The sequence below is a fragment of the Balaenoptera musculus genome, chromosome 3, assembly GCF_009873245.2.
Source record: "Balaenoptera musculus isolate JJ_BM4_2016_0621 chromosome 3, mBalMus1.pri.v3, whole genome shotgun sequence".
Taxonomy (NCBI): Eukaryota; Metazoa; Chordata; class Mammalia; order Artiodactyla; family Balaenopteridae; genus Balaenoptera; species Balaenoptera musculus.
The window spans coordinates 62,793,789-62,810,127 of NC_045787.1; the positions used below are offsets into that span (position 1 = coordinate 62,793,789).

Here is a 16,339-nt window from a genome sequence, read left to right on the forward strand (position 1 = left end):
ATGTCTGATATGAGAATTGCTACTCCAGCTTTTTTTTGATTTCCATTTGCATGGAATATCTTTTTCCATCCCCTCACTTTCAGTCTGTATATGTCCCTAGGTCTGAAGTGGGTCTCCTGTAGACAGCATATGTACAGGTCTTGTTTTTGTATCCATTCAGCCAGTCTGTATCTTTTGGTTGGAGCATTTAATCCATTTACATTTAAGGTAATTATCGATAATGTATGTTCCTATTACCATTTTCTTAATTGTTTTGGGTTTGTTATTGTAAGTCTTTTCCGTCTCTTGCGTTTCCTGACTAGAGAAGTTCCTTTAGCATTTGTTGTAAAGCGGGTTTGGTAGTGCTGAATTTTCTTAGCTTTTGCTTGTCTGTAAAGGTTTTAGTTTCTCTGTGGAACCTGAATGAGATCCCTACTGGGTAGAGTAATCTTTTTCCTTTTCATCAGTTTAAATATGTCCTGACACTCCCTTCTGGCTTACTGCGTTTCTGCTGAAAGATCAACTGTTAACCTTATGGGGATTCCCTTGTATGTTATTTGTTGCTTTTCCCTTGCTGCTTTTAATATTTTTTCTTTGTATTTAATTTTTGATAGTTTGATTAATATGTGTCTTGGGGGGGCTTCCCTGGTGGCGCAGTGGTTGAGAATCTGCCTGCCAATGCAGGGGACACGGGTTCGAGCCCTGGTCCGGGAGGATCCCGCATGCCGCGGAGCGAATGGGCCCGTGAGCCACAATTACTGAGCCTGCGCGTCTGGACCCTGTGCTCCGCAGAGAGAGAGGCCGCGATAGTGAGAGGCCCGCGCACCGCGATGAAGAGTGGCCCCCGCTTGCCACAACTAGAGAAAGCCCTCGCAGAGAAAGGAAGATCCAACACAGCCATAAATAAATAAATAAAAAATTTAAAAAAAAAATATGTGTCTTGGAGTGTTTCTCTTTGGATTTCTCCTGTATGGGACTCTCTGCGCTTCCTGGACTTGATTGACTATTTCCTTTCCCATATTAAGGAAGTTTTCAACTATAATCTCTTCAAATATTTTCTTAGTCCATTTCTTTTTCTCTTCTTCTTGTGGGACCCCTATAATTCAAATTTTGGTGCATTTAATGTTGTCCCAGAGGTCTCTGAGACTGTCCTCAGTTCTTTTCATTCTTTTTTTCTTTATTCTGCTCTGCCATAGTTATTTCCACTATTTTGTCTTCCAGGTCACTTACCTGTTCTTCTGCCTGAGTTATTCTGTTATTGATTCCTTCTAGAGAATTTTAAATTTCATTTATTGTGTTGTTCATCATTGTTTGTTTGCTGTTTAGTTCTTCTAGGTCCTTGTTAAACGTTTCTTTTATTTTCCTCATTCTATTTCCAAGATTGTGGATCATCTTTACTATCATTTCTCTGAATTCTTTTTCAGGTAGACTCCGTATTTCCTTTTCATTTGTTTGGTCTGGTGGGTTTTTACCTTGCTCCTTCACCTGCTGTGTATTTCTCTGTCTTCTCATTTTGTTTAACTTACTGTGTTTGGGGTGTCCTTTTCCCAGGCTGCAGGTTCGTAGTTCCCGTTGTTTTTGGTGTCTGCCCCCAGTGGGTAAGGTTGGTTGAGTGGATTGTGTAGGCTTCCTGGTGGAGGGGACTGGTGCCTGTGTTCTGGTGGGCAGAACTGCATCTGGTGGTGTGTTTTGGGGTGTCTGTGAACTTAGTATGAGTTTAGGCAGCCTCTCTGCTAATGGGTGGGGTTGTGTTCTTGTCTTGCTAGTTGTTTGGCATGGGGTGCCCAGCATTGGAGCTTGCTGGTCGTTGAGTGGAGCTGGGTCTTAGCGTTGAGATGGAGATCTCTGGGAGAGCTCTCACCGATTGATATTACATGGCGCTGCTGGGAGAGCTCTCACCGATTGATATTACATGGCGCTGGGAGGTCTCTGGTGGACCAGTGTCCTGAATTCGGCTCTCCCACCTCAGAGGCTCAGGCCTGACAGCCTGCCGGAGCACCAGTACCCTCTCAATCACACAGCTGGAGAAGATGGGCTATGAGTTGGGTGTCAGCCACTGGCCTGTTGTAACTCTGTCTCAGCTGTCTCCAAAGGTCACCCAGATACATTGGATTATTCCACCATTCCTCAGAACTTGCACATGCCAGTCTGGGATTTGTAGATGTCCTCCTGATACTCTTCATTGAAATACCTTGCATTCATGGTAGTGAGAGATATGCTAATAGTGTTAGTTCTCTTCAGTTCAGAGACTGGGACAGTCTGAGCCTTCATGTGGCCAAGTCAGGAGCAGCTGGCCAGCGGTCCCAAAGTGATAACATGTCAGTTTCCAAGAAGGCTTTTGCAACTAGAGAAAGCCCGTGCGCAGCAGCGGAGACCCAATGCAGCCAAAAGAAAATCTTTTTAATTAAAAAATACAAAAGAATGTGACTCCAATAAACAAATTAACATGCCAGAAAGAAAAGCTGTGTAGTAGATGCTGTGGTGAGCCACCCAGACCTCGCCTTCCGGACAGACATTCCCATCCCCCCTATATTTTTTATTTATTAATTTTATATAATGAAATAGTACCTTACTCCTACTCTGGTGGCCAGGTTTCTAGAAACATATCACTTCTTACTCTCAGTAATGGTAGCCACTATTTGTACAGTACTTTATAGCTTAGAAGGTGTTCATTTGGTTTCTGATTTGACCCTTACTATAACTCTATGAGGGAAGTAGGCTGGTTTATCCCTAGTTACAGACAAGGACCCTGAGGCCCAGGAGGGTTTGGTGACTTGTCACAGTCACTCAGTCCGGTGTGTTAGATCCAGGACTTATTTGGACTCAGGGTGTCTCTCTAAAATCCCATCTATCATAGTTTAGATTGGTGAGTCTGACTTCTTGTTTAAGAGTCTTGGAAAGCAGACAGGTTTTCAAACATTTTAGAAATGCAAGTACATACTTGTGAGTGTCGTCTTTACTATTTCCACGTTTATTAATGCTGTGTCATAGTTATAATGGGGAAAATATATATATTTTCTGTGCCATTATATTTTTGTTTTTAGGGAGTGCAGCCCGCCACAGGTGAGGTTGTGTTCGACAGTTTCCAGGACTCTGCTTCCCGTACAGAGCTAGAAACTCGGATATTGTGCCTGCAGCCAGTGGAGCTTCTGCTTCCATCAGACTTGTCAGAGCAAACAGAGATGCTCATCCACAAGGCCACAGCTGTTAGGTGAGTTGGCACATTGCTGGAAAGTCATGTTGATTCTGAAACTTAGATCTGATTCCCAAACTGATAATAAAGTTGTTAAAAATGATTTTTCTTTATAAAAATATTTCATCAGTAGTAGTGGAAATTCCGAAAAAGAAAACCAAAATGACCCTTAATGTCACCGTAATGAAGGCTTTTAGAAGTTGCTCGTTTTAAAGGGGGTTATGATATTTAATGAAATTATTTGATAATTAATGGGTTTATGATATTATTAAATGATATTATTTGGTAATTAATCTTCAGTTTCTGCAAATAATCATTTCTTAGAAAGTTTATATAATTTTGGAAATGCCTTATTTGTGCTGCAAGTTTCAATTTGTGGCTGAGTCCACTAGTTAAATTTACTAGATCTATGGTCACTCCTCTTATTTATGAGGCAGTGTGCTAGGCACCATGGCGTATGGAGGGAGAAGATGTGCTTGTGATATGTGTCTGGCAGAGTTTATAATCCAATGGGAGAGGCGGTTGTGTAGAGACCTAACTGGATTCCCAAAACATGATGTATTGCGTGACAGACATGAAGGTGCCTGTACTGTTACCCAAGAAGTTTGGTGGGAGAAGAGACTGAAAAGGTGGGCTGGGGCTCGGGTGAAGAGGACTTTATATATTGAGGAATTTGGACTTTAGACTAGGCCGGAGAGCCCACGAAGATTTATATTTAATAGGTTGACAAATCAGTTGGAAAATCAAACTAATTGATTCAGTGAAGTTCTGTATGTTTCTTTGTTCTTCGAGTTGAATGTTCCTTTTTCATCTGACTTGAAATTCTTTCAAAGTAGCTTTCAAAATATGTTTTGCTGATTGTAACACTAATCCGTGTTCATTTAGGGAAAGTTGAGAGTTAAAAAAAAACCCATTAAAATCACAAGCTATATATAACTCAGAGATAACTACTGTTAAACATCTTGGTGTATTATTTCTGTGTACATGTATCATCATTTTTTGTTTATAAACTTTGATTCATGTTGCAAAATCAGTTTTGTATTCTGTGTTTTTTAAAAATTCCCCATGTATTTTTTTACTTTATTATGGAAAATTTCAAACGTATATGAAATTATACTGAATAGTTTAGTGAAAGCCGTGAATCCATCAACCAGCTTCAATATTTCTCAACCAGCCAATCTCATTTCATCTATAACTCTATTCTCTCCCTCCCTGGATTATTTATCTGAAGCAAATTCTAGAGAACATCATTGCATCTGCCAATGTTGCAGGAGTATTTATGAAGACAAGATGACTACATAACATTCAGTCATATAAGTGGATCATACAGTAATTTATCTGTTCCCCTTTTGTTAGATTGTATTCATTTTTTCAGTATTACAAATATTGCTATGATGAATATCCATGCATAGAAATATTTGTGTGCCTTTCTGATTATTTCCTTAAGCTAAATTCCTAAAAGTGGAATTAATTGGTTAGAGAGTATAAACATTTAGAAAACTCTTGATTGCTTGCTAGAATTGGTAATATTAATTTATACTTCTACCACTATAGTATAGGCAGGTTGTTTGAGCCCTTGCTAGTATGGGAAGTGATCATTGAAATAATTTCTGCCAATTGGATAGATGAAAAATTCTGCATGAGTTCCCCTTATTTTGTTCTTAATCCTTTTCTGACAGTGTTCAAACTTGGATAATTAAAAGTCAGACAAGTAGACTGATAAGGGATGCTGCCTTTGGAGGGCTAAAAAAGTTAATAAAATCTCTAAAGATTTTAAAGATAGTCTTCTAAAACTATATTTCCCATATTTTATATCTTTGATTTTGTTAATTTTCCTTCATACCTGAGTGTGTATTTGATTAAATTAGATGTAATTGAGATTAAAGTTGATCAGTTGAATCAACACTCTCATTTTTCTGATTTCCACTTATTTTTTTTAGCTTTTATTTATTTATTTTCACAATTTATGATTTATTTTTAGTAGAATACTATGATTCAAACCAGTACTACTGAACAACAGCTAGAAATGAAGACCACATTAAGATTTTGAAACAGCACATCATTTAGAAATCTATCACACAAGATATAATGCCCAACAGACAAATGTATAAATTAATTTAGACAAGTGGAAATTCTTCATTTGGCATAGATTATCTATCCCATTTTGGTGGCAAACACTGTTTTAACTAGACAAAATATTTGAGACTATTATCATATCTCATACTATGATTATTATTCATTGTCAGAGAATTGGATATATTCAATTTTAGCTACAGTATAATCACAGCATTCTAACTAGAAAGTCTTCTCTTTTTTTTAACATCTTTATTGGAGTATAATTGCTTTACATTGTTGTGTTAGTTTCTGCTGTATAACAAAGTGAATCAGCTATATATATACATATATCCCCATATCTCCTCCCTCTTGCGTCTCCCTCCCACCCTCCCTATCCCACCACTCTAGATGGTCACAAAGCACTTATTTTTATAAAACAATAAAGGCAAAATTCAATAAAACATTAAAACATTCCACAAAGACTTTGCCAAAGTGGAATTTTTTGGCTGGCAGGCAGCATCACCTGGGGATATTCCTAAATGTTTACTCATCAAATGAGATTCAAAAGCCATTTGGCATACGAAAGATAGTTTGGGTGTCATGTGGGTTTTACCAAATTTGATGACTGCCTTTGTCTTGTTTTAATTTGTATTTTTCTGGTTAGCATTGGGAGTATGTAATTTTTCCTGTGTTTACTAACCACATGTAATTTTTTATTTTATTCACATAATGGACTAAGCAGTCAACAATTAATCCACATTTCTGTGTAGTCTAAAGCTGATCTACATCTAGGTATAGAATGGAGCAGTAGAGGTTCAAAAATCAAACGGTCAAGCAGTGTGGCTCTTGTGACATAGGGTTTGGGTTCGAAAATTGGCTTTCCTCTTAGTGACTTTGGTTGAATTACTCAATTGTGTTGTCCTTCAGTTTCCTTTTCTGTAAAATAGAGAAAGTAAGAGTGTTTACCTCATAGGATTGCTGTGAGGATTAAATAAGTTAAAATAAAGGCAAAGTGCTTGAAACAATACCTAGCATAGAAAGCTCTCTATAGATGGAAGCTGTTCTTTCTGTTATTCCCATCAGCCATTATCTCTTTGAATACTGACTCTCCCCTCTGCTCCACTGGACCTCCTACTAGAAGTATGTTGGACCGTCATATTCTACTCTCTGTTCATGGCCCTTTATGGTGTCATCTCCCATCCACAGCTATGATTTTCATATGGTTTTTGGCCCTTGGGGATTTCCTTTTTTTTTTTTTTTGACTCTCTTGAAAAAACATTTTTGATTATATATTAATTCACTATTTCTCTGTATTTTTAGTGTACTGCCTGGACCAATTAAGTCCTCCAAACTTAATGGTAGCATTCCATTATTTTTATGCTTAGAAATATCTCTCCTTATTCTGAAAACACTTACATAATTAATTATATTTTATTTTAGTCGATTTATTATTTTAAAAAAATTTTTACATTCAACTTCTAGTTCACTTTTTATTTTGCTTTTTGCTTTACTGTGTGAAGTGTGGTCCTACCTTAATTTCTCCCTAAATGCTAGTGGGTCCACTTTAACATCCATAAAATTTAGCCTTTATCAACCTGAGATACAATTCCTAGCCTTATTTTAAAAAAAAAGAAAAAAAACGTTAACAACGGGGATCGGGAATGCTTTTAATTAGGGTAGGAAGAACAGAGCTTGCCAAAACTCTGTTCCATATTTACTACCAGTAAATAACATAGCATTGAATTTTCAAGGAGAAAAGTTTGTTTTCTGTTTCTGGTGGTATCTTCTTCTTTGTTTTAAATAGTGATGGGTAGGTTCTTGAGTCTCAGATTTAGAATTCCTTTTTTTTCTTCCACTATAAACCTGAAGTTAAAACCAGCAGTTTTTGTCACTTAGTGGTTGATATTTTATTAATAGTGAAGACATAATAAAGCTTTGTGAGAAAAGGCAGAATGCCTTGGAATTACAGAATATCCATTTTAAGTACGTATTAGGTTTTTTGTTTTGTTTTGTATTTTTTAACTTTGACCACAAGAGGTCTCCAAAGCATTTCATATACCATGGACAACAATTTAAAGACCACGAAAAGCTTCACTTTTATTTTTATATGTCTAGGTACAGAATTAATTTGTATTGTATGATAATTTAGAGTGAATAACTATTAGTCAAAGATAGTACTAAGCTAAAGTTATTCTTTCTCAATAATGATAAACTATCAATTTTTCTTCAGTGAATTATCTTTTATAGATAATTTATGTAAAATTTTATAGATCATTTATGTAAAGTGTGTTTATAGATTTCAGTTTGGTTCTTAGGAAATTAGTCTTACTATATTAATTGTTATCTTTTCCATTTGTTGTAAGAATGTATACATTCTTACATTCTCTCTATAGAGAGAAACAAAGGGAAAGTAATGGTTTTAAGCGCTGTATTAACTGCCGTTAAGATCACTTTAGCTTAGAGATGTTATACGTTTATAAAACTGGTCAAGAGGAAAGGTATAGAAAACAATAAACAAATATTAATTAATATTTACTAGTTCTCAAAGAAACTGATTTCTGAGGCAAGTCAGATGAACAGAGCAGATGATGGTCAACTTTGAGTACAGAGAGGGAGAGCTTTCTGGGCCCTGACATAACCAAGGAAGGCCTGTTGGAGGAGGTTGGCTGGCATGGGGGCATTTGCAGGACAGGGGGCTTTGAATTGGTAGTGGGGAGGGAGGACGGTATGTTGTGTATGTGGAAACGACATGAACTCTGAGGCCCACAGGCTGGAAATATTAGAGGAGGTGTGAAGACAGTGGGGAGACTTTTCTGATTGGAGGAGAACTTTCATGTTGAGAGTTGGGGGAAGAGAGAGTCAAGGACCTTAAAATCCAGCAAAGGGGTGTGGACTCCTAATGGAAGGCAGTCGGGTCTCTGGGCAAAGAATGGCATGATAAAAGAGAAGAGGCCTAGTGCGAACGTTGAGATAAAAAAAATAAACAGTTCCCATAAAAGAAAAAAGTGTACAGAGAAAAGGATAAGATCAAAGAGTTTGGAGAATGTCAGTAGTTGGGAGTCGGAGGAAGAAGGATAGAAAGAAGCATAAAGGGAGGGGATAAAGAGCCAGGTAGAGAACCAGGACAAGGTGGGGATATGTAGTTGTAGTCCGTCTGTTGCAAATGATATGGTCAGTGGTGTGTGTTAATTTTTTACAATATTAACTCTTAAAATTTTCTGAAGCTGCATGACATTTAGAAAATTATACTTGGCTAAAAACTAACTGTGACCAGTTGATACCATTTATCAGTCTGGTGAGAAAGGAAGTCTAGGTTCCCCCCTTGGCCTTTGCTAGCACGGGTGGAGTTGGACCACATTTTTTTTCTGTGGTGTTTGACTGGAGTAGAGTGGTTATTGTCTAAGAGTTTTCTGTCTTGCTTGGCTGCACCTTTCCTGGGTGTTTGGGGAGAGCAGGATTGTTGGAGCTTTTTTGCCTGCTCCTGTTGGCCTTTCCCGATTGTCAGCTTCTTCACCTCCAAGGCTGGGATATATGTGGCAAAAGTAAACTCAGGGGACTCACCTCTGTGTCACTCCTCAGGTCTCGAGTTCCCTGCTGGTCTGCTTTCTGTCTGCCTTTCAGAGTGTCTTCTATTTGTTTTATGTATAATGCCCAGGGAGTTGTACTCAGCAGGAGAAAGAGGGAGAAGTGTGTTTACTCCTCTTTCCCAGAGCAGAAGTGCTTCTAATCAAGATCTTATTTTAGAGATTGTTCTGAGTATGAATGAACTTTGCTTCCTTGATATTACTTTAATTTAATTAAAATAAAATTTTAAAAGTACTTGGATTATGTTGATAATCCAATGTGCAAATCTTTACTGTAGTTTTGTACGTGGGGTGAATCTGACTCAGGGAAAAAGAAAACTCCGTTTTCAAACTTTTTATAATTTAAAACAGTTTAAAATTTGTTTTGGTATCACCTAAAGTTTAAGCATGTTAGAATATTTTTAAAAGCACAACCAATGGGGAAAGTCCTTCTTCCATTCTTTGGTGAATTAACAATCGGAGCAGATAAAAAATAACCGTAGTGAAGTTTTACCAGTCCTCCATCAGAGTGCTGTCACGAGGATTAAGTCATATTAGCTTTTTATAAAGTTTCTCCTTTATTGCTTATTACCAAAAAAAAAAATTAAGTATTTAAGTTAAAATTCGAAAGGAATTGAAGGAAACTCAAAACCGAGTGAATTCAGAGAGCCTGGAGAAGGGCATAAATCAGGCGTAGAGTCTTAGATCAGAAGAGGAGTGGCCCTGGAACAGGGAAGGTTGGGAGTGGGTGGCTCTGGGCACTGGCCACCACTGGTGGAGCCGAGTCACACTTGGTTTACGTACTTGATAGAATTCCAAGCAGTTCACAAATAAATATTTTTTACTTTCATAGTTAAATATTTATTTAAGGTATATTAAAAATGTATAATTAGTGAATCAAACCTGTGATTTCATAAGTTTTTACGGCATAGGAAGATTCTTAAGTTGGTATTTGAGTTGAAAAAACAGTGGGTTGGTTTACCAAAAACTGCTGAGTTGTAGTAGTGATGTACTTGCAGATGTGGGAACATTCTTGAAGGTGGAGGGGGAATGACTGAGGTAGGGGAAACATGCTGGAGCACACTTTAGGGGCAGTGTATGTCGTGTTTATCTGCTTCTTGTCATTTAGGTTCTGTATGAGTGTTTGAGCTAAATCCAGTATAAATGGGACCATTGCTTGAATGAAAAAAAATCCAAACCAGAGTTTAAGAGAAATACAGGTGATGTATTTGAGGTCCAGAAAGGGCATTTAAGCTCCCTGGAGTTGGGCTCTTCTCCATTTTTTATAGTAGTTGACCTTTCTAATTGAGGTATTTTATTATGCTTTCAAGTTTATTTTATTAATTTAGATAGCTGGCAGTAAATTCTGATTGATTATTCTTTTCTTATCCCTAAGAAATATTTGTATTGATAGATGTTTGCAGTGGATTCTCACCTTTTGATCCATCCTCTGATTTGCACATTATTATTCATCCATCCATTCATTCATTCATTCATTCTTAAAAATATTTATTGTGTGCCAAGCTTATTACTAGATGGTGAAGATACAAAAATGAGTAAGGTCCCTACCTTCCAGATTCTTACAGTCTACAGGGCTGGTAGTCATGGAAACGAACAGTTATAACGAAAGTGCCAAATGTTATGGTCTTATAGAGTCACTGGTAGCATAAGAACACCAAGCTTTGTCTACGCAGTTAAGCGAGGCTTCCCAGAAGAGTATGCCAGAACTGAGACTCAAGAATGACAGCCAGGCTGATGGGGGTTTGAGAGAGCGTGGCTTTCTCAGGGAACAGAAACTAGTTTGGTTGGCTGCCCTGCCAGGGTGAGTGTAGCAGCCTAAGGCAGGACAGAGGTGGGGTTTGGAGAGAAAGATTGTATAAAGTGGAACTGAAAGAGAATCAAGGTTGGAGAATCAACAGTGGAGAGAGAGCAATATTAAGGAGGAGTTGGATTAAGATTCTCCTCAGAAAAAGACCGAGAAGGGATGGCTCATGGCAGAAACTGTGTCATAATAATCTTTTGTGTCCCCAGGACCTATTATAGTAGCTTGAATATAGTAGGTACTTAATAAATGCTTGATGAGTGAATGACTAAACAAGTAACTTTTAGAATAAGGAGAATAATGAATATTTCCTGTTTGTTTCTCTTAGGAAAAATGAATTGGGTTTTATAAACGTGAAGGGATTGTTGTAGTAGCTGGAAATTCGTACAGGATATATGATGGTAAATGTGTATTTAAATGGTATGAGGATAGCCAACTCATTTTGGGAAGACCATATTAATTTCCTGTCATTTGACAGCAAAGTTCCAACCTCATCTCTGGCACTTGAAACTTTTTCTACTGTGATGCTCATAGGAAATCTTTTTTTGTTTTTTTCTCTTTCTATTCTGTTTTTCTTATTTTCTTTATTCCTTGTTTCTAGAGTAGAAGATAAAATGTAAAGTTGGCTCCTTTTTCATTCTATTTCATTATGTTTATTATATAATAATTTCACTTCACTATTTAGAAAATTCAAAATTAGAATATTGATTGTGGTAGTAGATATGGTAGTGGATTAAGTAGCAGAAATAAATCTAATACACAGTAGGAAAATGTGTCTCAAGGCAAACATTTAAAGAGGAAGTCTTAATATATTAAAAATCTGTTTTATATTGATTTCCTTTAAAAAATTATATTAATTTCTTCTCTGGTAGAAATGCCATTGTATTTTCAGTAGTTTTCTTGGTGCAGATAGTTTTTACATCTCTAGCTAGACTTTTAATGGGTAGCACTTTTAAAAACAATTTATTTATTTATTTTTGGCTGCGTTGGGTCTTTGTTGCTGCACGCGGGCTTTCTCTAGTTGCAGCGAGTGGAGACTACTCTTCATTGCAGTGCGTGAGCGTCTCATTGCTGTGGCTTCTCTTGTTGCTGAGCACGGGCTCTAGGCGCGCGGGCTTCGGTAGTTGTGGCTCTCAGGCTCTAGAGCACAGGCTCAGTAGTTGTGGCGCAGGGGCTTAGTTGCTCTGCGGCATGTGGGATCTTCCTGGACCAGGGCTCGAACCCGTGTCCCCTGCATTGGCAGGCGGATTCTTAACCACTGTGCCACCAGGGAAGCCCTTAATGGCTAGCACTTTTAACTCATATATATGAAAATCCAGATTTTAAAACACAATAAATTAATAGATATTCTACAAGAGTGTTTGCTGTGTGGTTTATCTAAATAGTGAGCGTCTTTGTGCATTTTCATTGAGTGTAACTCCTCAGGAATATCTCTATTTTAAAAGAATAATGGGGTGTACATGTTATAGGTTTATTGATAGTAGTCGAATAGGAAAAAACAGAATTTGAGGAGTCTGGAGGAATGATTACTACAGAGAACTCCCAAGGTGGGGCCAGTCCACTTGAACAGAAAGTTGGGAAGCAATTGTGTGAGATGTGTAGAATTGTTTTACTACTTTTACTTGATTTTTGTAAATCACCTGTTCGTTTGGGGTTGGAGATTTAATTTCATAAAGTCTCCTAATTAACTAAAACATTTTATTCTGAAGTTACATGATCACCAAGGTAATTAGTGGCAAAGCCCACTAGATCTCCATTCCTATTTGATGTTGATAAGTCCACCTCCTGCCATTATTAAGATATAACCTAATAGCAATATGAAGTACAAAAATCTCCTTAATTGAACTCTTAAAAAAGGTAGCCATCTGTCCTTAGGATCTCTTCAGTTATTTTTCTTCCCTTTCCCTCTTCATAGTTCAAAGATTCATTTCACTTTCTTCCCTTCTAACAAAGCTTCCTTTCACTGTCTACCTTAAATCAAAACCTTGGTTCAAAGCGCACCCCGCCTCCCCACCAGGCTTGCTTATGTCGGAGCCTTTGTGGTCGCAGACTTATCCATTAGTCTTTTCAGTGACTCCTTCCTGTCAAACCTTTCTGCTGAAAGGAGATTTCTTACTAATTTCCATTATTTTTGTTGGTTACTCTGAAATTATTCCCTTATCTCTTATTTTCAGGCCAGGAAGTTCTTCTCCCTCCCATCCTCTTTTTGTGGATTCTTTTTAACCACTAACCTAAGTCTTCATCCCTAGAGCAATAAAAGTCTGTGAAGTCCTGGCTTGCCTTTTCCCTCTACCATTTTTCTTCCCTACCTCCCTCTTCCTCTTCCCTTCCTTACCCCTCCTCCCTTCACCTTTTTAAAGAAAATACCTGTCTAGTATTTGATTCAATATATAATTTGATTTAATATACATAATGCGGAGGTTGATGGCATTTCTCCAGGCTTGCTTGGGAGCCCCTTCACACAACAGCAGCTCAGAAAACTCTGACAAGTTCTTAGGACTCTTTCCCTCAGCACCATCATGAGCTCTTTCTGTTACTTTGTACCTTCAGCTCTGATCAACCCTCTTGGCCATGCTGAGCTGGGCTCTCCATCTCATGGGAGTGGACATGGGCCCTGAACACACTGTACTAGATTGTGTACTAAATTGCCCCCAGCCCTAACAGGAAGGCTGGTGGAGAAAAGAATTCATGATGAGTGGATCTCTGTGTCCTCCCTGATGGCCATGTTGGACCATGACCACACCACAGGGTTAGTCCTTACCTGGTGGGGCCACTGAGATCAGGGGAGTGCTGAGAATCACATGACATCTTTTTTTTTTCTTTTTTCTTTTTTAAAGGAATTCCTTTATTTTTATTATTTATTTATTTATTTTTAGCTGTGTTGGGTCTTCGTTTCTGTGCAAGGGCTTTCTCTAGTTGCGGCAAGCGGGGGCCACTCTTCATCGCGGTGCGCGGGCCTCTCACTATCATGGCCTCTCGTTGTGGGGCACAGGCTCCAGACGCGCAGGCTCAGTAGTTGTGGCTCACGGGCCCAGTTGCTCCGTGGCATGTGGGATCTTCCCGGACCAGGGCTCGAACCCGCGTCCCCTGCATTGGCAGGCAGACTCTCAACCACTGTGCCACCAGGGAAGCCCTACATGACATCTTTAAGATGGTTTGTGTCCAGCCAGGGAGGCCTGCATCTGACCCACCCATCAAGGCAGTGCTTTTTGAGTTGTGGTCGCAAGTCATCAGTGGACTATGAAAACAATCTTATGGGTTGCAATTACCACTTAAAAAAAAGAAATACAATAGTGTAGAGTCAAAGATAGATGGGTGCGTTGTATGTAATAAGCTAAGTATTGTTTTATGAAACTTTGTTTTGCCATTTGCTGTACATCCTAATCATGTATTTAACCCAAGAAAAAGTTGCTTCAAAGACAGATTGACTTCTGGTCATTCCTGTTAACAATAAATCAGGTAAGGTATACAAAACACATTAGCTAAATAATGTTCCCCTTTCCATTCAGCTTCACAAACAGTTATTGTACAGTTACCCTGGATCTTCTTGAGATTAGAAGATCCATGACCTTTGCCCATTACAGGCTACCAGTCTACTTGGAAAGCCAGCACATATACAAATCGCTGCAGTACAAAGTAGATTATATAGTGTGTGTGATAGGAAAGCAAACTAAATACTAAGAGTACATGAGAGGGAGAGGATAATTCTGTGCAGAACAACACTGCTCAGTAGAAATGTAATGTGAATCACATATGTAATTTAAAATTTTTGGTAGCCACATTAAAAAGTAAAAAGAAACAGGTGCAATTAATTTTAATAATATACTTTATTTAATTCAGTATATCCAAAATATCATTTCAACATATAACTGTTACATCCCTTTTTATGTATTAAATCTTTTTTTTTCTTTAATTATTATTTATTTATTATTATTATTTTTTGGCTGTGTTGGGTCTTCGTTTCTGTGTGAGGGCTTCCTCTAGTTGCGGCAAGTGGGGGCCACTCTTCATCGCGGTGCGCGGGCCTCTCACTATCGCGGCCTCTCTTGTTGCGGAGCACGGGCTCCAGACGCGCAGGCTCAGTAGTTGTGGCTCACGGGCCTAGTTGCTCTGCGGCATGTGGGATCTTCCCAGACCAGGGCTCGAACCCGTGTCCCCTGCATTGGCAGACAGATTCTCAACCACTGCGCCACCAAGGAAGCCCAATGTATTAAATCTTTACATTCCTTTTTACAAAGTTTTTGAAATCCACTGTGTATTTTACACTTATAGCATACTTCAACTCCAACCAGCCCCATTTCAAGTGCTCAGTAGCTCCGTGTGATTAGTTGCTGCTGTATTAGACAAATGCAGTTTTATGCAGTGTAGGGAAGCATCATGCAAGAGAAGGCCTAGAAGGATAGGCAACACTTAACTAGACAGGTGTTGGGAAAATACATTGCACAACGAGAGAAAAGTTTAAACAAAGATGAAATAAGAGTTTGTAGGGACTTCCCTGGGGGCGCAGTGGTTAAGAATCCGCCTGCCAATGCAGGGGACACGGGTTCGAAGATCTGGGAAGATCCCACATGCTGCAGGTCAACTAAGCCCATGCACCACAACTACTGAGCCTGCGCTCTAGAGCCCGCGAGCCACAACTACTGAGCCCATGCACTGCAACTACTGAAGTCCACGCGCTCTAGGGCCCGTGTGCCGCAACAAGAGAAGCCACTGCAATGAGAAGCCCGCGCACTGCAACGAAGAGTAGCCCCCGCTCGCTGCAACTAGAGAAAGCCCACATGCAGCAACGAAGACCCAGTGCAGCCAAAAAAAAAGAAATTCTAAAGAGTTTGTAAAAAATAGTGAAGCTCTTACTATATACCAGGTATATTCAATGATGATTACTCATATTAACTCATGTAACCTTCACAACAATGCTTTGAGGTAATTACTATTATTATATAGTAATTACTGTGTAATTTATAAATTATAAATTTTTTATAATGAGGAAACAGGCACAGGTGGTCTAGTAGCATGTATGTGTATATGCATGTATCTGTCTTTCTGTCTCCAAAGATTACCTTGTCCCAAACCCAGGACCTGTGAATATGTGAGGTTAAATGACAGAGGGGAAATAACGGAGCTACTCAGCTGATTTTAAGGTAGGGAGAGTACCCTGGATTATCCAGGTGGGCTCAATAATCACAAGTCCTTTAAATGTGGAAGGTGGGGGGCAGAAGTGTCAGAGCGATGTGCTGTGAGTGTTTGACCCACTCATTTTGGCTCAGAAGATGGAGGAAGAGGCTATAAGCCAAGAAACGTAGACTGCCTCTAGAAACTGGAAAGGGCAAGGAACCAGATTCTCTCCCAGAGCCTTCAGAAAGGGAACACAGCCCTGTCAATACCCTGATTTCAGCCCAGTGAGACCAGTGTTAGAATTCTGACCTACAGAACTGTGAGATAATAAATGTGTGTTGTTGTTCCAATAAGCCACTAAGTGACAGGTGTTTAATACTGTTGAGATATAATTTTTGCAAGTAGGAATGTTAAAAACTAGTTTGCTTCTGACTGAAATATTGGGAGTTTGGAAGTACTTGATAAAGTGATTACTGCCCTTTTTAAGCAGTTCCTGGTTGCCAAGTCAGGCAGTCATTTATGTATGAATTACCTTGTCGGTAAGGATACTTTACAGTCTTTATGTAACTTTTAACTCTCAACCCCCGGATATCAGAGTTTACTTGTGGGTGA

General features: G+C 38.8%; 1 protein-coding gene across 2 annotated transcripts in view; it reads left to right on the forward strand.

Annotated features, from left to right (window-relative positions):
* Positions 1 to 16,339, forward strand: part of MSH3 (mutS homolog 3) — a 183,549-nt gene that overhangs the window by 25,324 nt on the left and 141,886 nt on the right. For both annotated transcript variants that reach the window (XM_036847244.1, XM_036847245.1), the window contains exon 8: positions 3,024 to 3,190. In XM_036847244.1, the coding sequence (XP_036703139.1) occupies positions 3,024 to 3,190 (167 nt within the window). The remainder of the gene's footprint in view (positions 1 to 3,023; positions 3,191 to 16,339) is intronic.